The sequence below is a fragment of the Eumetopias jubatus genome, unplaced genomic scaffold (assembly GCF_037043125.1).
Source record: "Eumetopias jubatus isolate StellerSeaLion01/CBP00866 unplaced genomic scaffold, mEumJub1_p1.0 scaffold_11, whole genome shotgun sequence".
Lineage (NCBI taxonomy): Eukaryota > Metazoa > Chordata > Mammalia > Carnivora > Otariidae > Eumetopias > Eumetopias jubatus.
Window position 1 is genome coordinate 29,087,477 of NW_028274817.1, and position 23,847 is coordinate 29,111,323.

Genomic DNA, 23,847 nt, shown 5'->3' on the forward strand with positions numbered 1-23,847 from the left:
GAGTCCTTCAGTGGAGAGTCTGCTTCTCCCTCTGACCTTCCCCCCTCTTGTGCTCTCTCAAATAAATATAAATAAATAATAAATAAATAAAATCTTAAAAGAAAAAGCTGTTGCTTTAAATTAGGTTGTATAAACAAATACCTATTGACTATAGATACATTTTGGAGTTGAGTATATCTTAGTTGAATATCAAATTAATTTTTCTTCTAAAGGAGCTTAGTGTTAACTCTTACTTAGGTTGCAAATTGCAGCAAACTAACTGGATTTTCTTCTTCATTTTGCTATTTAGATAATGTTTTTGGAGAAAGAGAACATGCTTGTTTTCATAACGTCCCAGTTCAGTGTTGCTATTATAAGAATTTTTAGTATCTTAGTATCTTAGATATAGCCTTTGGAGGCCTTTTGAAAAAACAGCTTGGGGCGCCTGGATGGCTCAGATGGTTAAGTGTCTGCCTTTGGTTCAGGTCATGATCCCAGGGTCCTGGGATCGAGCCCCACATCGGGCTCCCTGATGAGCAGGGAGCCTGCTTCTCCTCTCCCTCTGCCTGCTCCCCCTGCTTGTGCTCTCTCTCTCTCTCTCTGTCAAATAAGTAAAATCTTAAAAAAAAAAAAAAACAGCTTATGCAAACTCAAGGAAATTGATTTGGATTGTCCTTTATGGACAGTTATTTTGTAAATGGGTATTACATGCAACTGATGAATCACTAAATTCTGCCCCTGAAACTAATAATACACTATATATTAACTAAATTGAATTTAAATAAAAATTTTTAAAAAAGAATTATGTACTTATAAAGTTTTTATAACTTTATAAAAACTAATTTATTTAATAGTAAATTTTGTGTTAGAATTTCCATCAGCTAACCGTATATGTTTGAGTCTAAACCTCCCTGAAGTTGACAGTGAGAAACTCAGGTTATGTGGGGAGTCTGAATATATACACTTTAGAAAGAACCCCTCTTTTGGGAAGTTCTCTTTGAAGTCAGCAAATAGCAGAAATCCTTAAGTCCCAGCATTAGCAATCTTATTCACATTGGGGCAGCTTAAAAGAGTTTGTTAATATGAAATGTCAGCAAGCACTCTTGTTTGGGGGGTTTTCCAGTCCCAGAGTAGAGGGCAAATTCATTTGGTCACTCAGTAGAGGAGGTTGTCTCCTCTGTACTTGAACTTAGAGTTCAGTTTAGTTCATGTCCATAGATTATAGAGGCCTCCAAGCCAGTGTGTCCACGTATGACCTAGGATGCTCAGTCAGGTGCATGTTTGTGAATGCGCTACAGGTATTTCACCCTTGCCCTGTTTCTGTAGCACCCCCCGCCAGTTTTTATGGGAGTCTGCCTTTGAGATCAGTCACTCAATAGATTGGAGATTTGGAATCTTGGGGTTTCAATGTGTGGGCAAGTCATTTCATTTTCCTGAATCTGTCTGAATTTCCCCATCTGTAAAACAGGCATGAAAATGCCTACTTACAGGTTGCTTCATGAATCAGCTGAGATAAAGTAAGACCAATGCCACTAATAAATAATCATTATGGTTTGTGTTTATGGAGAACTTCCTGTGTGCCAGGCACTATTCTAAGGATTTCACATGTGCTCGCTCACTGTATCCTCTCGGAAATCCTAGAATCTCCATTTTTCAGTGAAGGAAATGGAAACACACAGTACAGTTGACCCTGGAACAGCATGGGTTTGTACTGCATGGGTCCACTTATATGTGGAATTTTTTTCGATAAATATAGTACTGTAAATGTATTTTCCCCTATGATTTTTTTAAAGTAATCTTTACCCCCAACGTAGGGTTTGAACTCATGACCCTGAGATCAAGAGTCACACACTCCACCAACAGAGCCAGTGAGGAGCCCCCATTTTTTTTTCCTTCCTTAATGATTTTCTTAATAACATTTTCTTTTCTCTAGCTTACTTCATTATAAGAATATGGTATATCACACATCTAACATACCCAATGGGTGTTACTCGATTGTTTCTGTTATTGGTAAGGCTTCCAGTCCATGGTAGGCTATTAGGAGTTAAGTTTTGGGGGAGTCACAAGTTATATGTCGATTTTTGACTGCACAGGGGTGGGGGGGTTGCTGCCCCTTGCCCCTGTATGGTTCAAGAGTCCACTGTATATGGGAACTCTTTGAAAGCTCTGAAACACATTAAACAAAGGTAAACTATTGTCTCAATTCTCCCCAAAGTACACTTTCCCTTATTGATTGAGCCGAAGTCCGGGAATGCTAGCACCATTCAAAATCCAAATCCGTGTCTTGCTCCATCTGTATGAAAATGTTCTCTTTCGCTCTCTAAGGTCTCCGGGGGCTACCATGACAGTCACCGTGGTATATGATAACTCTGAGGCGACGGAGCTGTGTGCGGCTCAGCACCTCTACCTCAAGCCCATAGCAAAATTGATGATTAATGTCTTGCTCCCAGAGAACTCAGAACCAACGAGGCCCTTCTCCAACTGGGAAGTGCTTGACCAGCTGAAGAGCCTGATTTGCCCTGACCAGTTCACCACCGTTCGGCTCTCCAAGAGCACAAAGGACTTCATCCGATTTGAGGGTGAGGCTGAAACACGCAGTTTGGTTCAGATCTTGAAGGCCAAGTTACATGGGAAGATCATCAAGCTGAATGGTTTGAAAACAGACTTAAAAGTCGTGGCTACAGATGCCCAGGGAGAGTGGGAGCGCTTCCCCAGGGAAAAGGAGGCCCCAGCGAGTGATGGGGCCGAAGAGCAGGACCAGGACAAGAGCCCAGATTCAATCTATTTCGAAGGCTTGCCCTGCAAATGGTTTGCGCCCAAAGGCTCCAGCGGGGAGAAGCCCTGTGAAGAGATCCTTCGGGTGGTCTTTGAGAGCTTTGGGAAGATCAAGAATGTGGACATCCCTATGCTGGATCCTTACAGAGAAGTGATGACTGGTGGAAACTTCGGGGGTTTTAGCTTTGGCTTGCAGACGTTTGAGGCCTTTATCCAGTACCAGGAGTCGACTGACTTCGTGAAAGCCATGGAGTCCCTTCGAGGGATGAGGCTGATGTTGAAGGGAGATGATGGGAAAGCTCTGGCCTGTAACATCAAGGTAAGAAGGAGCCAGAATTTCTTTCCTTTCCCGTCATTCGGGTGGTCCTGAGCAAAAGCTGGAAGGAAGCATCTAGAATAAATTTTCTTAGACCCCATTAGGCTCTGATCAGTAGCTGATGTAGAGATTTGTGTTGTCACTCATAAATGGACATTTAAGAAGAAAACTAATCTGGATGTGGACATTCTTCTGCCAGCTATGGTTTGGAAGGGAGGAGTCTTATAATGCGGGGTCCTGCCCTAAACTTCTTGAGGGCACTGAAGAATTCTTCTGGCCCTCATGGAGCTACCTCTTATGCATGTTCCATCTGACGAGTTGCTGAGAGAGAGGATCCATGCAGTTTGAACCCCCAGGAGAGCAGGTTACTCCCCTTTACTCTTGGGGACAACTTACATTTTCAGGATGTCTGTCAGGTAAATTGCTGGAACATACTCTCAACAAACTGGACACCTTTCCTTTCAAGATCATCCTGTCTATCCAGTCATGTCACCTCATCGACGTCTGCACGCTTGGCCATCTCCTTTTTGACCTCTTAATCCAGCAGAGGAAAAGATGCAGCTAAACACTCTTTAGTCTCTCAGTTAGCCTTGAGCATGCATTTGGATTTTCGGCTTAAGTAGCTTCCTATGTATGAGTGTGTGTGTGTGGTGTGAAACTACTTATGTTAAAATATATCTTTTAAAAGTATGAGCTATTCAGCCAGACAAAGGATAAAACACGTACTATAGCGGCCGTCCGTGTACCCACTGCACGGTGTAAGAAAAGAAACATCCCCTGTGAGATGAGACACCATCCCCCTCCCTCCCCGCAGAGGTGGCCCTGATTGTGAATTTGGTGTTTAGCATTCTTGTGTACATTTAAAGGGCTATTTTTGCCTCCTTTTATTTTTTAAGCAACTTTGTTTGTAGCACCTTGACAGGACTTTTACTTCATTTTGGGGATTTGCAAAGTAGCTTAATAATCACTACAGTCCGATCTCGTACCCCATCAGGTCAGTTCTCTGGCATCTTTGCTTCCCCGATCCTTCCTCCACCCCCAAGCATTTTTTTTTTTTTTTTTTTTGCCTATTTTTGTCTCTGGCGACTAAAATACCTGAATTCAGTTGATCTTAATAACGAGCCAGAGGTAATAAACTCACATCCCTCAGAGCCTGTGCCCATAATGACACGGTGACGCTGTATATAACTATATGAGAACTCCTCAAGGGTTCTGCCGAAGGCAGTTCTAGAACCCACGGGGCTGTTGTGTAGGTGACCAAGAAATAGCCGAACAGTATGGGGATGGGGATGCGAGGAGGACATTTTGAACTCACCAAGTTTTGCGTTGTTCTGTACATACTGGTTTCATTTCCCTGGCCTGGGACACACCCAGCCAGCCGGCAGACTTTTCTAATGGAACTCTGAATTGTTTGTGGGCAGGTTATGTTTGATACAACCAAACATTTCAGCGAAGGGGCTATAAGGAGGAGAAATCAAGAAAGGCTAAAGTTACAAGAGCTGGAGGAAGAAAGGAAAAAAGTAAAGAGAGACGAGGAAGAGGCTGCAAGGTGAGGAGACCAACATAAACCAAGAGGGGTTTTCACTCGTGACGTGTGGGTTTGTCTCTTTGGGTAACTGGCTGCACTCGATAGATAAGATTGACGGGGGGAGGCGGCAGGAATTGGTACAGAATGGAAAACTCGGTGGAAGCCCACAGTCTTCCAGCTGTGCTGTTACAAAACCAAAATGGCCAAACGATTGAAAACGAGAAACTTAAAAAGAAAGTTCTCAGGGAGAACAGGTAATGAGCTAGATTAAGATATCTTACTGGGAAAATCCTAGCCCACCAAATTAAAAAGTTGACCAGTTTACCCCAAATTTACCAAAGTTGACCTTGCCTACTAATTTAAAATTAAAAAAAAAAAAATCTTTTTAGGTCTGGGAGAGATTTTCTTGGTCAACAGTCAAACCAAGCCCTGGACAGGAAGGCATGGATTTCTTGGCCTTCTATTTCTTGTTGGCTTAAGTTCTTTCGGTGAATTAGAGGAGCCTCTGTGTTTATGTCTTTGAGCTTCTCCTTGTTCTCTTAATTTAGGGAGTTGAGCCTAGAAAGGGCTATTGGATTGCCAGAGGTTTGCCAAGAAGGTACAAATGGGCTCTCAAAACCAATTTTGCCTCTTGGCCCCTCCCCTTGTGTGTTTATTCTTTCAGTCTTTCATGTAAATTAGAGTCATTCAAAAAAGGAGATAAAGAGTCCCCTTCCGTGTGTCTTTCATTTTTTTGGCTGGCGGGGTGATAGGAGTTGCCTGAGATCATGTCTGTGAAACTCAGCCAGAGTTTGAGCCCACTCAAGGCAACTATCCCCCCAAATTTCCGGACTAAACATGCAGTTGAGATGATAATCTTGCTTTTGGCTAAGTCCTCACTCAGGTGACTGTCCCTTCTTTCCCCTTCCCCATGGTTCCATAAGGGCCCAAGCAAAACAGTTTAATTTTTTGGAAAATACCAGTAAACAAAGCCCATATTCTCCTAAGCCAGTATGCTTTTATGATAGTGTCCTGTGTTAAGTAATAGATACCAAGGACCAGTTCTCAGCCATAAGAGTTTCTGAGTGCCTTGACTTCCCTTTATTTATAAGCCTACTTGAAGCCAGCTCCATGGAAGGTTTTGATCTCGGAGAGAAATGAAATCACCACTGTGATGGCTAAGTCCACAAGCTGGACTGCTGGTGGTTTGAGAAAGTGGGGACTTCTAGAAGCCCCTTCTTTGAATTCTGTAGCCTTCTTCTTGTATACTGTCTCCTGTACCTGCTTCTAACTGACTGCCTCAGTTTTGTGGCCTTCCCCTTTGACTGATGCACCAACAGTGTCTTATTCCCTAAGTTGTCTAGGTCAAACCCTGGGGTTAGCACTGCGTGATTCCGGGAAACCTCAATGATCTGTGTCCCCCCCGCCCCCACTGCCCCGGCAATGGGGAAGGAGCTGGAAGGAGAGCTAATGCCTAATCCATGCCTCCTGAATGATTGAATCTTAATCGTTGTCCAGAAAAAGAAAAGAGGAAGAAAGGAGAGCCCAGGAAAAGAGGAAGAAGGCCAGGGTGAGGAGACGAGGCCCGAAGGAGAGAGACAGACGCCGGCGCAGGAAACCCAAGGCCCAAGCCCCCACTGACAGCGCCCGGGAGCCCGATTCTTCGGAGGGGTGGGAGGAGCGGAAGTTCCTCCTGGCCCAGAGGCGGGTGGAGGCTCTCCGGCTGCTCCGGGTACTCTTGAGGAAACTTGCAGTAAGGCTCTTTCTCAATCCATCTTCATGTTTGGTAGGTACCTGATCTTTCCGAGACGCACTTTGACACGCCATGGCCCATTTAAAATCGACTCCATGGAAGACTCTCTTTGCCTTCCTTGGGGTTTGTTTTGAATAGGCTGATCTCCAGTAAACCCAATTGTGGATTTACAAAGGGGGAGGGGGCACCCAAATGCTCCAACACAGTTGTGTCTCACCCCTGAGGTCTGGCACACCCACACTTTGTGGTCCTGAGCTCTGGGACCGTGTGCCCCAGAGCAGGATAGCTAGTGAATCTATTCCTCTAGGCTCCTAATGCCAGGGGGCAGGGATGGATGGCGTGGGTGTTAGGTTGGTAGGAGTCTTCCATTAACTTGACTTGTCCATTCATCTGCAATGGGTCTGGATGGGAAGGACGAGCCTTGGACAGAGAGCTTTGTGTAGCGAGCTCCAGTTAGTGTAGTCTTAAACTATTTGCTAAGGAATTTCTGACCTCACAGAGCAATTTGTTTTGTTTGGAGAATTTCCATTTTGGAGTTTCGGGGTTTTGGGGTTTTTTTTGCCCCACTTTACTGACCTAAAGATAACCAGATTCCCGCAGATGGCCCAGAGGAAAGGCCGGAAAGGTTCCCAGATTGTTCATTTAAAAATGCATCCTCAGTGTTTTTAAATATGCAGAGTGAATGGCATCAGGATCAGATAAGAGGTACTTTCATGGATAGCTACATTCCCAGTCTTTCTCTCATGAATGCGGATGACCAACCTTAGTGAAATCAGGATCAGAAAAATCTCGCATTTACATTTATAATAAGGCGTGCTGAATCTTTTAATTTACCGTGATGACCTCCAGAGGTGACTCCTTTCTAAGAATTTGTCTCTTTAAATGGACGTGGTGCCTAACTCTTGGCCCCATTGATGGGGCCTCACACTGCTGACGCAGTCTCCAGGTTCGAATCCCGGGTAATGGGTAGGCACTATCCCAAGGTGCGCCCTGTGTGAGCCAGAGCACGGGGTGATCTCTCCCAGCAGGGTGGGGCCCGTGGGTGACCTTTCACCTGCCCTGCACTTCTGCAGAGCAGACATCACAGACCGACCCATTGCCACGGCCACACTTTCTACCTGCCGCTTTGCTTCCGACTGAAGCAGGTGAGGGGGTACAGCTCAGGGACATCCACACCAGCAACCCATGGGAAGAGGCTGGGATGACAAACAGAGGCAAGGTTCTCTTTTAAACCAGTTGATTCCCTTTTAGACACACATTTCACCCATCAGTCTTTTCCTGTTCTAGGATTTTCTGGAAAGGCTGTAGAGCATTTCTTATTCCTCTTTCTATCCCCAGCCCCTAGCCTAAGACCTGGAACTGTAAGTCCTCACCAGTTTGTGAACAAATTAAAAAAAAAAAAAAGGGTCATGTGCTTTGAAGGTACGTAAATCGTGGCGCACGGACCTCATGAACATGGCTCACGTTCGCCCGAGAGATTGAATCCTGTACCTCTTTCCTCCGTGCAATATTGTTCCTAATTTGGATCTACCTTACATGTTAGAAACCTCTTCAGGGGCCCCTGGGTGGCTGGCTCAGTTGGTCCTAACGCCTACGTCTGCCTTCGGCTCAGGTCATGATCCTGGGGTCCTGGGATCGAGCCCCGCATTGGACTCCCTGCTCAGCGGGGAGCCTGCTTCTCCCTCTCCTCCCCGCTCATGCTCTCTCTCACTATCTCTGTCTCTGTCTCTCAAATAAATAAATAAGATCTTAAAAAAAAAAAAAAAACCTCTTCAGAACCACGTCAGAAAGCCCAGTTTTCTTTGAGATTTTTACACTGTGAGGTTTTTCATGTGAGATTTTTAACCTTTTTCTTTAAAGGGATCCACACAGTTTAACCCGCAGGGGGTAGGTGATGCAAGCCCAAAAGTGAATCATGCTCCAGGGAGCGCGTTGGAAACTCTGAAGAAAGAAGAGTTAAACACTCAGTGTCTTCAAAATCAGGAAGAAATGCCAAAATATCAGGTTGCCAAGTCAGACAATAAGCGAAAACAAAAAATGAGGAAAAGAACTAGGGCTCACTTACGTAAATCTTCCCACCACCTTGGGAGAAAAAAAATAAGATATTCAGCTAGGAAAGAGAGAACTGGAAAATTATCAACCGAGGAATACAATCACAGTTTGGTCTCTGACCAGAATTCTTTGCGGAATGTGATGATTCAAGATCAGTCTCTTGAGAAAGAAGACCACTGCAGTTCTAGGAAATCCGATTCTTCCACATTATTTGAGCCAGACCATGGCAGGAAACAGAAGATCTATGAAACAGATGAATTTATTGATTACCTATTAAACTACTATCAAACTCCAAAGTATGCCCGGATCTGCCTAGAGCCAAGTCATATAGCAAGCCCATGTCAGTGGCAGAGGTCTGTCCATGCTAAGGGAAATGGATTTCAGATCAATCTGAGAAAACGTAGACATCACTCCACCAGTCTGGGCCAAATGCAAAACCTGGCAACGAGAGAATGGGTTCAAGAAGATGACTACCCATCAGAGGTCTGTACTAAGGATCCTGAGCATAAACCACAAAAGAGAGGAAAAGCGGATGATGCCAAAGCATGGACCAAGGAGTTAAAAGATCATTGCCAGGACACAGCTAGTGAAACTGGTGATCACCTGTCCCCAGCTGATGGAAAGAGCCATCTGTTGGAAAAGACGCAAGCTTACCAGGTCAAAGATTCCAACTCCCCATGTCAGAGTCCCGTTTCCTCACCCAGTCGGTCAGCCGACTTAGATTTGGACTTGACAGATTTCTTAGAGGAAATCAGTAGTGATTCCGAGTGCTTTAGTGAAATCCTTAGCATAAACAAAGAGGAGAAAGAGAGGTCTGTAGCCCCAGATGATAGCTCCCCAGAAAAAAGATCTCTTGATGACGACGAGATCACCGCTAGCGATCGAGAAATTAGGGCAAGTCCGCAGACCTTGTCTTCAAAGTGGAACTGTTATGGGGAGGACGGCTCCTCTAAATCCCAGCTGAGGCAACCAGGGGAGAGGTCCAAGCCTGAACTGAGATGTTCATGGCTGGAGGGCGAGAACAGTTCCAGGAGAGGTGAGAAGAGCACCAGCAAAAGGAGGGCAATGCTAGCCCCCAAATACTTGTTCGACAGAGGCTACTACCACGAGCCTGGTCCTAGTGATCTGTTGGACCACAGCACAAGGAAGAGGAGGAGGTTCGGCGATAGCACGCCCGGACAGCAGGTGCACTGTGGGCCCGCTCCCGTGCCGATGGCGTCATCAAAAAGTGCTCCTGTTTTCTCTGTGGGGGATTTGCCCCAAAGAAGAGAGACTCCGCGGAAGTCGGAATATAACCAGGAGGCCAGAAGGTTTAAAAGACACGAGCATTCTAGAGATTCCATGCTGAATTCTGGTAATTATTATATTAGACATAACAGTCAGGAGCACCTCGGCTACGGAAGCTATTTTGGAAACGGCTACGCTAGTTCTCTCTATTTTCAAATGTTTTGAAGGCCTCTTAGATCAGAAGCACCCTCATCCTCAGCAAACAATGTGCAGGATAGAACATTTAAAACCAAATACAGTTATGTGGCTAGCAACTGCAGAGAAAGACAGCAGCACTTAGAAGCTTGAGCAAGGTCAAATGCAAAAACCTTCTTTCTCTTGCCAAAGTATGAAGCATAAATGACTGCAGGTGTGTTGGCAAACTTTGAGAAATAAGAAACATCCAGATTCCAAAGGTTGGCAAAACAACATGCCTGTACAAGTTGATCCAAGGACAGACTTTTCTAGTTTGGCTGCAACCTGAACTTGGTGCCAGTGAGGAAGCAAATGAACACTACGAGGAGTTGATAGCCCTCTGTGGCTCTCTAGCTGTTAGAACATCATCATTTAGTGTCAGTTATCTTCAAAGGGGACAGCAGTGAATGGCATAGGATCTTTTTACAAGTGCTTGGATTGGGTCAGAAACGCCAGCCACAAAGCCGTCCTGACTTTTATCTAGAAATAACTACAGGTAGCAGAAGAATGCATCATAGACTTCTTCGTGACATTGGAAGTTTTCGTGACCACCCACCAGAAGGGAATTAATCTCATTCGTATGTTCATAGTACTCGAAAGAGTTGTCCTTTGAGAAATGGAACTTGGAAGAACCAACACAGAGGGGCTCGGATTGTCCTTTGAGGCTTAGACGGATGGTGGACCATTTGCAGAGCTGTTTTTGGAAGAACCCCATGTCATTCCATCCTAGAAAATCAAGAGAATTGAAGTAAAATGACCAGTGGGATTTGCAAAAGACAACATGGAAAGATCCCGGGACACCACTAATGGCACTTGGGAAGATAGGACATGGCAGTATTCCATTTCAGGTTATGTAATTCTTTCACTCAGGGTTGGGTGACATCAGTTTGTAAAAAGCCACTGACTATCCCCAAACTGACTTTTATAAAACATTAACAAGTGCCTCCTCAATCCTCAATAATGCCATGGAGTTAGGAGGAGTCAAGGGCAAAGCCCTAGTTTTCTAGCTGGGGAAAAATGGTATGTGTGCAGGATTTGTAAACTCTTAACAGAAGCAATTTATCTTTTTACCTACTGGTTTTGGACTTCTTGAATATGTTTTTAAATGGAGATATTTTATAGATTCATAAAGACTTACATCTTAAAGCAGTGCATGTTCTCTTGAAAGCTCAGCTGATTCATTCTGCCTTATATAGGATTTAGGACCTCAGGGGCAGGAAATGACCTTTTTTTTCCCAACAAAGCTATCCCTGACTCGGCAGTGGACGACATCAATGAGATCTCAGACTGGCTGCGGCAGGAAAAGGAGATTTCCATTCACAGAAGTAGTGGAAGGCAACATTTTCATAGGGCGTGATTCATTTCGGTCTTAACTTGACATTCTGTAGAAAAGTACCAGCTGGTAGGGCCAAGGGTAGGATGCCGGTCAGTGGGGTTGCCCTGAATGATGAGGCATGTTCTGTGCTCAGAACCAGCCCCTTGAGCAGCCTGATGTCTGAAGGGGCTACACCATCTTCTAATTCACCGAAAGTTAAGAACCGCACATTGTTTCATTGATCTCTCCTAATCACATGTGATCGAGATATGCTAGTTCATGCAAAAGTTCAAAAATGAATGTAACGTAGCAGGTCATGCTTATTATTAATGAGACAATAACCAACGAATGATTTGTGGGCTTCCTTGTATTCAGTTCCACTTTCAAGCTAGTGACTCTGCCATCAAAACTAGGTTTGGCTTGTCACATTTGAAAAATCGCTCATGGGGTGAGTGCCTTTTCTCTTCTGAGGACTAGCAAGGACTATTAATGTTCAAAGTACTGTTGTCCAGAGTAGCCTTTTAAAACGCTAAGAGCTTGTATTTTGTCAGACTTTTGGTAACTAGGTATTTTCTCTCCTCCGGTGAGACCCTGCCTCATTTTTTTTTTCATGTTTCATGCCATTGAAACAAAGAACATTAGGGGTTTGTAATGGAAAGCAGTTATGCTTGTTTTGAAAACAAATCTTCATTTCTTCTGCCATTAGATAATTTTTCTTTGCAGAGATTTTTAGGCATGAAAACAATTTGCTGCTCAGTAACCAGACATAAAAGAAATAAATTGCAGAATACAGCATGTGCAATTTTTGGGGGGTATAATAGAACTGGTGCTAAGTCACTTCTATCTAATATTTTATCTGGTTTTGTTTGTTTGCTAAGTACCATCCTGGGGCCTAGAAGTAAGTAAAAATACTGGTTTCATGTTTACTTTCTGTACAACCTTGGATTTTTATATGTCTTGTGGTAATGCATTTTAGATTTGAATACACCTTTTTTTGTGTGTGTGTGTAGGCCTTAAATGAGGAAGAGAACAATTCATCCTGTACTTTTTGGTGGAATGAATGGCTTAGTAAGGAATGAAATAGAACCGAAAATATTGTGATCACTTTCTATTAATTAACATTGTTCTTCTTCGTTGTGCTGTTACTTAAGTGGTGCAAAAGTATTTTCTCATATCTTTTTTCTATGACCTATTAAGTAAGTAAGGGCCTGAACTTTAAACTCTGTCTTTTTAAATAGGTGTTTTCAATGTGTTTCCCTTGTATGTGCTGCTGATAGCGCTTTAAGAAAACTAAAAATCTGTCAATGTTTTTTTTGTCCAATTTGTTTGAATTTCTCAGGTAGAAAGCCACATAACCTGGTAATTTTGAAAGTAAGAACCAAATAAATGTATTTTTATTTGTTGCGAGACTGTTTAAAATGTTTTAAATAAATGCTAATAATTCCACTGGGGCGGGGGGGGATGAATTTCTACTTGTAGTAAGCTGCTTTGCACTCCTGTGCCCGACCCTTTGTCTCATTTGCATTGTTAGAGAAATAGTACATAGTTAATTTTCAGATATATTAAAAATAAAATGGTCATGGTGACTAGAGTCTGTTCATTTACCATGCACATTGGCTAGGATGTCACACATCTCCAGCATTTTCTATGAAAATATACACACACATCCAGTTTTAATATTGATTCTACGCAACTTTTCCCTATATGATGCTGATGTTTGGGAATGGACTATGTCAGAGGTCATGCAGCTGAAGATCACAGTTTTATCTTCATTTTGGATAAATTGAAATAACAGTATTGGACTGAAGACTATCCTCCCTTCAGCAAAGGTTTTATCAATAATCTTAGTAGGCAGCGAAATGGACCCTGTGGCGTTTCCCCTCTCCCCTTCAGCACCTGGTGGCAGTGTTCAAGTTTCTACAATCTCTTGATATCAGTGAGGGTGTGGGATGGGGGGGTTCTAGTCAGAGAAGCTAGGGGCTTCACTAGTTAGTCTTTGATCAGTCAGGAGTTACCTGCGTTTTGACGTGACACATACAGCAAACTGTTTCCGAGTGTTCTGTAACAAAGGCTGTACCTTAGTACAATCTGGGTACTTTACAGCTGAAAGGGTCCTTGTTGGTGGGGGGCAAAGAGCACTATCTGAAACAGCAAGGGCTATCTGGATGTTTGTTCTAGATCCTGGATTAGCCTCTTGGGCCCTCTGAGGTGTCACTATGCAGAGAAGCCACAGATCTGGAGAGGTACGGGAAACCACGGAGAGAATGCTTAGGACCCAGAGGTGCCAATCCTGAGAACACAGTGCCTCTGTGGGGGAGGGGGGGTGGTTAAAGCAGGGGAACCAACCCGTGGGTTTCACCTGACACCGCCCCCACTGGCTGGGCACCTGTAACCACCACTCCCCCCATCTTAAATGGTGCCTTTTATGTAATGTGATTTCTGAATATGCTAGCTGGATTTGAGAAGTTTTTAGACCGAAGTCCTGCCTTATTGTAATATCCTTTTACGTGTAATCGATACAATGTTGATTTCATTCTGAATGGCGGGGAATCTGACTATTTGAGATCGAAGCTTTAACCAGGCTCTGGACGGTTTCCTCTTGGCATCAAACCCATTTAACTCAGAGAAAGGAGTAGCCTAATCTTCGCATCTGAATGAGATTTCAGGCTGCAAGGTGGCCCAGCTTCTCTCTCCCACCCCTTCCCCGAAGCACTCGGTGTAACAGGGTGCTTGGCACAAAATGGGCAACTCGAATATCGGTTGAATGAAACCTAGTGGGGGGGGGCAGAGCTCTTTTAAAAACAATAGAAACAGGCAATGGTTTGGGAACATAAAAAGCGGAAAGTTGAGTGTCCTCTCCCAGTAGGAGTACATCCCTTGTAAGAAAACTCTGATTTGAACGTTTAAAACGGCAAAACACTAATATTCAGAGAAAGAAGTTGTGCTGACACAACGAACTGCAATATGCAAATCTGATGTTTTGACAGGAGGTGAATTAACTTTCCTAGCCATGTTAAGAATTTCCAAACGCTTTCCTGATGGATGGTGTCTGAAAACAGAACCAACCAACCCTGCCCAGGCACTTTTAATGTCGTCCTTAGTAAAGTTACCCCTTAATAACCTTGCTATGGACCTCAAGGCAGGGGTGCATTTGAGTTTAGAAAGTTCTGATTTAAAGAGGCAGAATTTGAAACAAGTAATACATTATATGTTAAAAAAAAAAAGATAGCAGGAAGGGAAAAATGAAGGGGGGGAAATTGGAGGGGGAGACGAACCATGAGAGACGATGGACTCTGGGAAACAAACTGAGGGTTCTAGAGGGGAGGGGGGTGGGGGGATGGGTTAGCCTGGTGATGGGTATTAAAGAGGGCATGTATTGAATGGAGCACTGGGTGTTAAACACAAACAGTGAATCATGGAACACTACATCAAAAACTAATGATGTAATGTATGGTGACTAACATAACATAATAAAACAAAATTTAAAAAAAATAGGCAGAATTTGACAAGTCATAAAAAATAAATTCACACTTTTTAAAAAGTCAGTTTGCACATTTTCATTAGGGCAGTTTAGCTAATGTCAATTCACTGGTGTTTTTTTTTTTAAGATTTTATTTACTTGAGAGCCTGCACGTGGGAGGTAGGGGCAGAGGGAGAAGCAGATGCCCCGCTGAGCAGGGAGCCCAGCATGGGGCTCGATCCCAGGATCCTGGGATCAGGACCTGAGCTGAAGGTAGGGGCTGAACTGACCGAGCCACCCAGGTGCCCCTCAATTCACTGTTTCTTAACAGGACAAGGTGGTACTTGGTTTGTGGTGTGAGATCCCTGAAGTTTTGCCCCTTTACTGGTTTCTCTTGGCACACACACACAGAAGGGAAGCTGAGTATTAAGCTAAAGTAAAATGATCGAATCTGGTTTCTTAGGTTAAGGTTTAAAAACCCACCACACTATACTGGGTAAAACCATTTTTATTAACTGACCAAAGCACTTCATTTTGTTTCCTGATTTGAGGTAAATCCATGAGACACGGTTCACAAGAAAATACAAGGACTATTCAACTACAATTACAAGAGTTTGAAACCTCACTAGTTGTTCATATAATACTTTTACAAATTCACACAACTGTACAGTCTACTTAAGCGAAGTTTATTGTTAACCAAAAGACCAGTATCAAAGACCTAGACGCTTGGCCTACTACTCTTGCAGTGGCTATGGTTTTGTAACAACAGAAGAATAACTGTTACCTTAAGGAATATACTTTAAAAACCACTTGGCTAGTGATGTGTACTTTCTTCATTCCTGGGGGGTGGGGTGGGGTGTGTGTGTGTGTGTGTGTGAGTGAGTGTGTGTGTGAAGGCTCTCCGGAGAGCAGAGGCCTGCTCCTGTTCAGCATACGCCCCCCCTCGGCAAACCGTGTGAAATCACCGTTGTCCCACCGTGAACGTGGGGATAGGGGAGATAGTTCTATGTTTTCTTCATATATTTAGGTTTTTCGGCAAGCCAGCGGATCTCTTCTAAAGCTTTCTTTTGAATGTTCAGATCCTGTTTTAAGTCTTACCATACGTTGCTGTGTTAGTAGGGGCATCTGAGTGTCCAGAAGACAAAAAGAATGATGCAGTCTACGCACACAGTGAATGTACTTTTCCCAACCGAGCCCAGCTTTGAGATTTCTTTCTTTTTTTCTTTTTTTTAAATGGGCAGCTCTCTTTCATCAATACCAAAGGCGGCTCTGGAACACTGCAGATTTGCTTTAGAGGTAGATAAAACAGAAATCATGCAGTTAAGTCAATTGAGAAATAAAGGATTTGCTATCTTGAGGACAGCGAGACTAGAAATTGATCCTTTGTTCTCGGGGCTAGAAGGACTTTGCACAGTTAACATTTTTTTTTTTTTTTTTTTACCTGTTTGGGGGAAATACCCAAGTCTTACCTGACTCGCTCAGGAAAAAACGAATTTTAAAGGCAGCCTGCACTAACTACAGACAGAAGGGGAGAGTCCTAACATTTGGATCGCAGCACTGCAGTTCATGGTCTGGATTTGTGACACACAAACACGCCATGCACTTGAAGACAGAAGAGTTAACTGGTTCAGTGTCACTAGTGATGTTAATTACAAAAACTTAACAGCAAGTTCGAAACTGCTCGAAATACTGAAATCACCATGTTTTAAAGACAGACTGGAATGTTACAAATGATTCCGCAAAATACAAAAATAGATATGCTTCCACGGGATGCTTTAATCATTTTTCCGAGCATTCTCATCTTTTGGTTCTTCCTCGTCAGAGTACACAGTGGGCTCCTCCCCCTCCTTCAGCAGTTTGCCCACATGATGATACTTGACTGGAGGGAGAGAAGAAAACACAAATGAGCACTCTCAGGCTTCACAGAGGGGCACTACATTTCAGCTGAAAGCATTCGGGAGAGGCCTGCGGTCCTCAAAGCTGTCAGTCACACAGGACTCACCCCGCTGTCCTTGCCCACGGGGAATTAAAAGAGTTTCGTTCGGAAGAAATACCAAACAGGCAGCGATGTCGGGCACCAAGTGTGCAAGGGAAGGTCAAAGTGAGTCGTGTCTGCGTGCAGGAGGGGGTGAGAGGAGCAAGGGCTCGTGAGGAGTTCGTTAGAAGGATTTCAGAACACCTGACGAAGAAGGCTATGCTTTGGAAAACTCATGGAAGGATCTGAGGCGAGAGGGGTTTCCAGAAAATGTCAACGCCGTGTACAAAGGCACTCAGGTGAGACTGAACCGATCTGGGGAGCACCAGAGAGACCAAGCTGACAGCAACAGAGTGGGAGTGAGTGTGGGGGGGAAGCAGTGTGGGGAAGAGACCAGGAAGGTTGTGGAACGCCAGCCTGAAGTGTTCGGACTTAATCCTATAGGTGGCAAGGATTTATGACAAAGGAAGCCAGTGCCCTGGCACACATGGGGTGGTGGTGGCCTAGCAGGTGGATCACAGCAAGGAGACCAGGCGCAGGCGGCCCAGGAGGCCAGCGGGTAGATCTGTGTGTGAAGGAATGAGAGCCAGGAGTAGGGTGTCCATGGGAACGGAAAGGCTAGGATATGAGCTACTTTAAAGGAAAACTGGAAACATGAGTTAATGAAGTTAAAACTGGAGCTTCCGTGGACCCAGCTGGGGACTCTGGAGAGGGAGTCCCTCGGCGGGGGTGGGTTGGGGAGGGCACCCGACAGGAAATCCACAACAAGGGCTGGAGAAGTGAAGTCAATGCTGGCAAGAAGCAGGTCTCTGGAAAGCTCTGAGAAAGAGAAGCCCAGTGGAACTGGGCTGGAAACTGTCGCACGGAGTAAGGAGGTGTGGGGAGGAAATGAAGCCGTGGCTAGGGACAAGCACTTCGCAGGCGGTTGACAGTGAAGGGAAGGGATGAGGAGTCTGGTGGATGGGGGGAAGCAGGAGACCAAATTTTTTCCCAACACAAGGAAAAAGCTATGCATAGCAGTTAAAGCGAGTGGTTAAGGAGGCCAGGAGGGCACGGGAGACGCTGGAGAAAACAGATTTAAGAGTGCAAACCAGAAACCCAGCCACCGGGAAGAATGAAATCTGGCCATCTGCAATGATGTCGATGGAACTAGAGGGTATCATGCTAAGCAAAACAAGTCAGAGAAAGACAAGTAACCATGTGATTTCATATGTGGAATTTAAGAAAACAGATGAACATAGGGGAAGGGAGGGAAAAATAAAATAAGACGAAAACAGGGAGGCAAACCATAAGAGACTCGTAACTGTAGAGAACAAACGGAGGCTTGCTGGAGGGGAGGGGGTGCGGGGCTGGGGTAACTGGGTGACGGGCATGAAGGAGGGCACGTGATGGAAAGAGCCCTGGGTGAGAGAGGCAACTGACGAATGACTAAACTCTACCTCTGAAACTAGTAAGAGTATAGGTTAATGAAATTGAATTTAAATAAAAAATTAAAAAAAAAAAAAAGACGTGAGAAGGGCAAGAGTCCGCAGACCACCATCCCGCCGGCCGCATCCTTGCAGCCCAGCTAACGCAGGGTTAATCCTGCCGCTGTCTGAGGCGAGGCCCAGACTTTCGCGTGTGGGCAGGAATTAGAGGAGTAACCAACCTGTCTAACCAGGTAGCCGGACCTGGTTTTGTGTGGAATAATCGCCGGGAACAATGGGGACTTTCCTATTTGAACATGTTATAAAGGTCCCTAGAGTGCTCAGGACCACACAACAAATACACGCCGGCTGGCGCCAGGGCAACCTGCTTCAAGGGGCACCCACGCCAGTCTCGAGTGGCGCTCCAGCGTTACCACAGAATTGGGGGCTGGTCTTAGTTTAAGGGGGAGAACGTTTTCCCACAGTTTTCGCCTCCTTGGGGAAGGCAAGCCCTAGGAGATAGAGCTCTGTGAGTTAGAAATTACAACTCGCTGGTTCCACATAGAAACATCTATGTTTACAAAGGCATCCTTAGGATACCAAAAAAATCAGGGGCGATGTTAGATAGGGGAATTACGTTTTCAAAGTAAAAAGACCTGCCTCTAGGCTTGAAAGCTCTACTTCTGTCTGCTTGGGACCCAGAACCTAAAGGTGGAGCCACAGCTGGCTAATAATTAGCCCAGAACTCTGAAGTCAGCATTATTTTCAAAGAAAATGGTTGGGTTTAGCCAAAAGAGTCAGTAATATTTAACTGGCTATAGAGAACAGCAAATAGAAAGGATACATTTTTAAAATAAAAAAATCTTTAAGCGCTGGTCACGGTCTTTATATACTGTTTTAAAGCTGGGAAAGATTAATCAAAATTCTTAGCAGTGCAATGTTGCTAAAGTGATCATTAGACACTTAGGTCTGACAAAAGCCGATTCCTCAATTCCCGAAATTTGAACTTAACCCCCATCCTCACTTCCCCCTCCTCCCAAAGACCTCAGCCTTATAGCATAAGCCAGGAAACAAGCGGCTCCTTTTTTTTCTCTTTTTAAAAATGCAGACACCATTGTTGCTGGGCAGATTTAAGCATCATTTGTAGATGAGGCCTACCGTTAGGCTCAATTAGATTCAAAGAGAAGCTGTTTTGTAGAACACAAGTCTCCCATTCTTCGACAGAAATGTGGGCTGCTTTTAAACGGCAAGCCTTACTAGTGAGGACTTCTGAAAGTCCCTCTCTGTAGCCTACAGATCCTTTCCCCTACACACCAAGCACCAAATCCTAGTGTGGAATCTACGCGAACCTGTCAAAGACTTAAATGAAAGCCAAGTTTCCACAGAGAACTAGCTAAAAATTGGATGCAATCACAGCAAGTGACTCAGCATTGCTGCAATTACTTCAAGCCATGAACTTGATCCGTCCAAGATTCAGGAGCCTATCAAAATGCTCCCCAGTTTCAGGCTGCTTAGTAATAACTATTGTACTGCTGTGAATCCCATTACTGGTAGAAATTTGATCCAGGCACAATTTTTAAAAAATGCTTACAAGTGAACTGAGAGTCCCAGTCACTCAGGGTCTCCTGCTGGGCAGGAGTGAGGTCAGAAAGGTCATCGTACTCGTCCTTCAGTGCTTCCTTATCCAGGCAAAATGTGGCAAGGCCCCGGGATGCGTCTCTTCCAGCAAAGACCCCGTATGGCCCCTCTTAAAAAACAAACAAAACCAAAGACCAGTTCTTTATTAGACAGTCAATTTCTCTGTGGTTCATACACAGAAAATGGCTTCCTTACCCATCAACAAAGACAGCCCTCTTTTGCAGTATCAAATTCCATCTGGAAACCAGAAGTGATGTTGATACTTTCATCATTATGTGGTGGATCCCCAAGGACCTGTTATCAAACTTTTACAAACCAATTTGCTATACATTATCATCCATTCCCTGTGATTCTCAAATAGCTAATAAAAAAGCCATGAATGATTATCTCCTGGGGCGGGATGGGGGGGTGGTGGGGGTGGTGGGAAATCATCCAAGATAATACTGAATCCAAGGGTCAGAATTCAACTTTAGGACATTGAACCCAGAGCCTGTCTCTGTTCTAGGCATTTGGGCTACACCAGTGAAAGTTACGGCTCCTTAAGGTAGTAAGTACTAAGACATAAATGAGAACATTTCCTTATGAAATGTATTCTGATATGTTTTAATGAGTCAAAAGTATCTTACAGTGATCTTCAGTTGTGAGACTGGCATTTGCAGCAAAAATCATTTGATAAGAGTATCAGTGGTCCAGAAATGTATCCCCATGTTACATAATCTACACTCTCAGTAAAGAGGTAGCAGAGGAGATCAGCTCCGTCACTGGTGAGCTCGAAGACTCAAAATACTTAGATTTTCATGGGAAAAAAAAAGACTGAATTAATATCTCCAAATAATTATATAAAACATTAGAATGTTATTATATATTATACTGAACTTTTGTCTAAAAGAGTGGTGAATTATTTGTAGGTACTTAAAGTAGATGTTTAGACTTATTTAAATATTCACAAGTAAAGGAAAAGAAGCCAGTGTACTTTAAACTATGTGTTGTTTCCCCAAGGTAGATTGGGTAGCAACTCTGACATTAAAGTTTGTAGGTAACCACTATGCCAAGTATGAGAAGAGATCAAATTTCAAGATGGCCTGGTCACTGGAAACCTCAATCCCCTAGGAATTTTTTTTTTCACAAATTAGACAAAATTTATGATCAACTTTTAAATGCAAATAAGGTTCTAAAGAAAACTGGTTGTTTGCGATCTTCATTATATACTATGTCTACTAATGAAGGTTAAAAAAAAACCCATTACAGTTTTCACAAATGTGTGTATGTGTATACACTTCTAGTGGATATGGTAGCATCTAGTACTTGAAAATAGGCCAATTGTTCTGGTTTGGGACCAGAACAAGGGACCTCGATACTTCAGAGATTATGGTCACAGAATATTTAAAAATGGCTCAAGGGGAGCACTAAAAGTTTTGGGAGAATATAGGTTATTCACCCGAATGTATCTTCACTAGAATGTAAGCTCCATGAGAGGAGATGTGTGTCTGTTTTGCTCACAGCTGTATTCCCAGTACCTACAATGAATAATGGGCACTGGAATGAGTAATTTTTAAGAATCCTCTGTAACATGAACGATCATTTGCACATCATGTCACATATTCATGGGCTCACGGGATGATACCGCAGAGCAGAGACTGAGGAGATCTCACAATGGGCCATCCTTAGCATTTTTCAGAGGGACAACTAAGGCCCAGAGAGAACAATGCTTTGCACCACGTCACACAGCTAGTCAGTAATCCAACCAGGATTAGAACTCTGGTCGCCTGACTCCCAGAGTTTTGTGTTTCTGTGCACAGGCCTGCATTCCTCTCAATGACTTTGCAAATTACAACTCTATGATGTTGCCCCACGTACCCGGCTGGAATCCTTGATGGTGTAGCTCAGGAGAGACAGCCGTTTACATGATTATGTAAAGTGGAAGTGACAGGGAAAGTGACAACAACAAAGGTGTGGTTCTCAAATTCTTTGGACAGTTACATGGCCTACAGAATGCAGGTCTTCTAAATCAGCCACAAGGAAAAACCGCAAAGGGGACCAGTTCGGGAAGAACCTGAACCCATCTGATTTTGATTAGTTGGGCTGGGCGAGTAAAACAAAGCAGGAGTGGAGATGATGGAGATCACCGCCTTCTAAATCCTCTTCCGTCGCTCCAGGCCAGTGAGCCAGAGGGCCCTCCATGTGGACACACTCCCTGAGCTCCCCGTTTTTAGGAGTCCATATTAGAGGAGCTAAAATCTCTTCCTCCCCCTCTCCGGAATATTCTACAAGGCACGACTTTCCAAACCTGGCCGCTTCTCAAATGCGCCTGGGCGAGCCGCTTAAAATGCAGATTGCTGGACCTCCCCCACAGAGCCTCCTCCACCGTGGCTGCGAGTAAGCCGGGAATCGGTGTTTTTGCTCAAGCTCATCAGGTGATTCTGATCCGCAACCAGGCTTAGAAAGCCTCATCCCTAAAACCCTCCAAGCCTGCCCCCCTCCAGCGGCTCAGCAGTCATCCACCCCCATTTCCCCTCTGGTTGGCTTTTCCTGAAATCCCCACACCCAGCAGCCCTCACAGCCCTACCCCTTTTGTTTCCCAGGATCCTCCCACTTCTCCCTCCCTCCATTTTTAATTTTTTTTTTTTTGGCTTCCAGTGCTTTCTCTCCCGCTAAAGACTAAAATGCTGTTATTACCTTCTCATCTCGCCACGTTCCCATTGTCCGCTACGTTCAGCCTCCTTCCGCCCTCCGTCAGCTGCCCCCCACCCGCGGAGGCTCCCCGTTCACCTTCCAGCTTTTCGGTCGGCCACACACAGCACGCGCACACACATACCAAACACATGCCACACACATACCTGACACATGCCACATTCCGAGCGCGCGCGCGCACGCACACCCGCGCCCGGCAAGCCCCAGCCACGGACCACGCACTTCACACATCACCTGCCCGCACGCACTCGGCTGCTACCTGCCGCCCATCCCACCTCCGCTCTCCTGCTCCCGCACCTTCACACACGCCGCGGCCACTCCCGGCCGCAGCGGCCTTCGCGTCTTCTCGCAGGCTGGACCTCCCCCCTCCGCCCTCCCCTCCCCGCTTCCCTCGAGACGCCCACGTTTCCCTTCTCCAGCCCGACACCGCCTCTCCTTCCAGGAACCCCCAAACCCCATGCCCTCGAAGCTCCCTCGACACTGCGCGCGGCCGTGACCCCCCCTTCCAGGCCGGCGAGCTCGCCCCCCACCCCCCCAGGCCCCCCCGCCCTCGGCCCCGGGCGCTCCAGCCTTCTCTCCGCCCCCCCAACCCCCATCCCGGCGCTGGCGGCGTCCCCCGCCAGCCGCAGCCCTTCTAGAGCGCCCCTTGCCCGCTGCCGCCAGGGAGCCGCCATTTCTCCCCTCGGGGGCGCCCCGCTCCCCCTCGCTTCCCCCGGCCCCGGCCCCGGGCCGGGGCCCCTTCTTTTGTCTCCGCGTCCCCTGGGCGGCCGCCGTTACCGGGCCCGTAGAACTTGCGGCCTTTGGTCACGTCGAACACCTTGCCGTTGATGGCCATGAGTATGCGCGGGTCCTGGACGCCGTCGAAGCGCCGCAGTTCGGCAGGGGTGAAGTCGCGCCGCTTAAGGCGGGGCAGCGGGGGCGGCTCGTCGTCGTCGCTATCGCTGCTGGCCGCCGGCTGGTCCCCGCGCACGATCTTGTACAGCAGGAAGACGCAGAGGCCGAGCAGCAGCAGGTTGAGCGGCGACGTGAAAATCTCGTGCAGCAGCCCGCCACCCTCCAGCTCGCTCGGGTCGGCGCCGGTGGCCGCCACATCCTCGGCAGCCATGATCTCTGGAGCAAAGGTTGGGCCGGGCTAGGGAGGGCTCCGGAACTGGCTGCTTCCTCCTCCCTCTCAGCGAGCTAGTGGCGCGCGGGGCTCGGCGGACAAGGACTAGCCGGGGGAGGAGGCGGGGCGGGGCGGGGCGGGCGGAGCCTCCGGGCCCCGCCTCCCCCGCCGCCCGCCCGCCCGCGGCGCCGCGGCCCGTCCAGCTCCGGCCCGTCCAGCTCCTGCCCCCCACCTGGCCCCCGGACGGTCGCTCCCCTTTCCCCGGCCGGATCCCGCCGCCCCCCACCCCCCACCCCCGCTGAGGCGGCGGGAGCGGCACGCCCCCCCCCCCCCCCCCGGGCCGTACCTGCGAGGCGGCGGCCGCAGCCTCACGCCATCCCCGCGCCAGCCTCTAGCTGAGCGCGACGCGGCGCG

General features: G+C 46.1%; 2 protein-coding genes across 3 annotated transcripts; one reads left to right on the forward strand and one right to left on the reverse strand.

The window, feature by feature from the left end:
- The first annotated feature begins 2,230 nt into the window (after positions 1-2,230).
- LOC114196951 (A-kinase anchor protein 17B) lies at positions 2,231-9,834 on the forward strand. Of its 2 annotated transcripts, none has more exons than XM_088028934.1 (4): positions 2,231-3,073; positions 4,492-4,619; positions 6,096-6,363; positions 8,191-9,834. In XM_088028934.1, exons 1-4 carry the CDS (start codon positions 2,231-2,233, stop codon positions 9,832-9,834), a joined length of 2,883 nt encoding a protein of 960 aa, XP_087885060.1. The 2 variants fall into 2 exon arrangements, with proteins under 2 accessions (XP_087885060.1, XP_027943570.2); XM_028087769.2 differs by having other exon boundaries at positions 6,096-6,330.
- A 5,274-nt stretch (positions 9,835-15,108) lies between these two features.
- On the reverse strand, positions 15,109-23,523 carry PGRMC1 (progesterone receptor membrane component 1). The gene is made up of 3 exons (XM_028087785.2): positions 23,106-23,523; positions 19,591-19,746; positions 15,109-16,497 (listed from the first exon to the last, which is right to left on the reverse strand). Exons 1-3 carry the CDS (start codon positions 23,431-23,433, stop codon positions 16,394-16,396), a joined length of 588 nt encoding a protein of 195 aa, XP_027943586.1. The 5' UTR covers positions 23,434-23,523; the 3' UTR covers positions 15,109-16,393.
- Between the last annotated feature and the right edge of the window lie 324 nt (positions 23,524-23,847).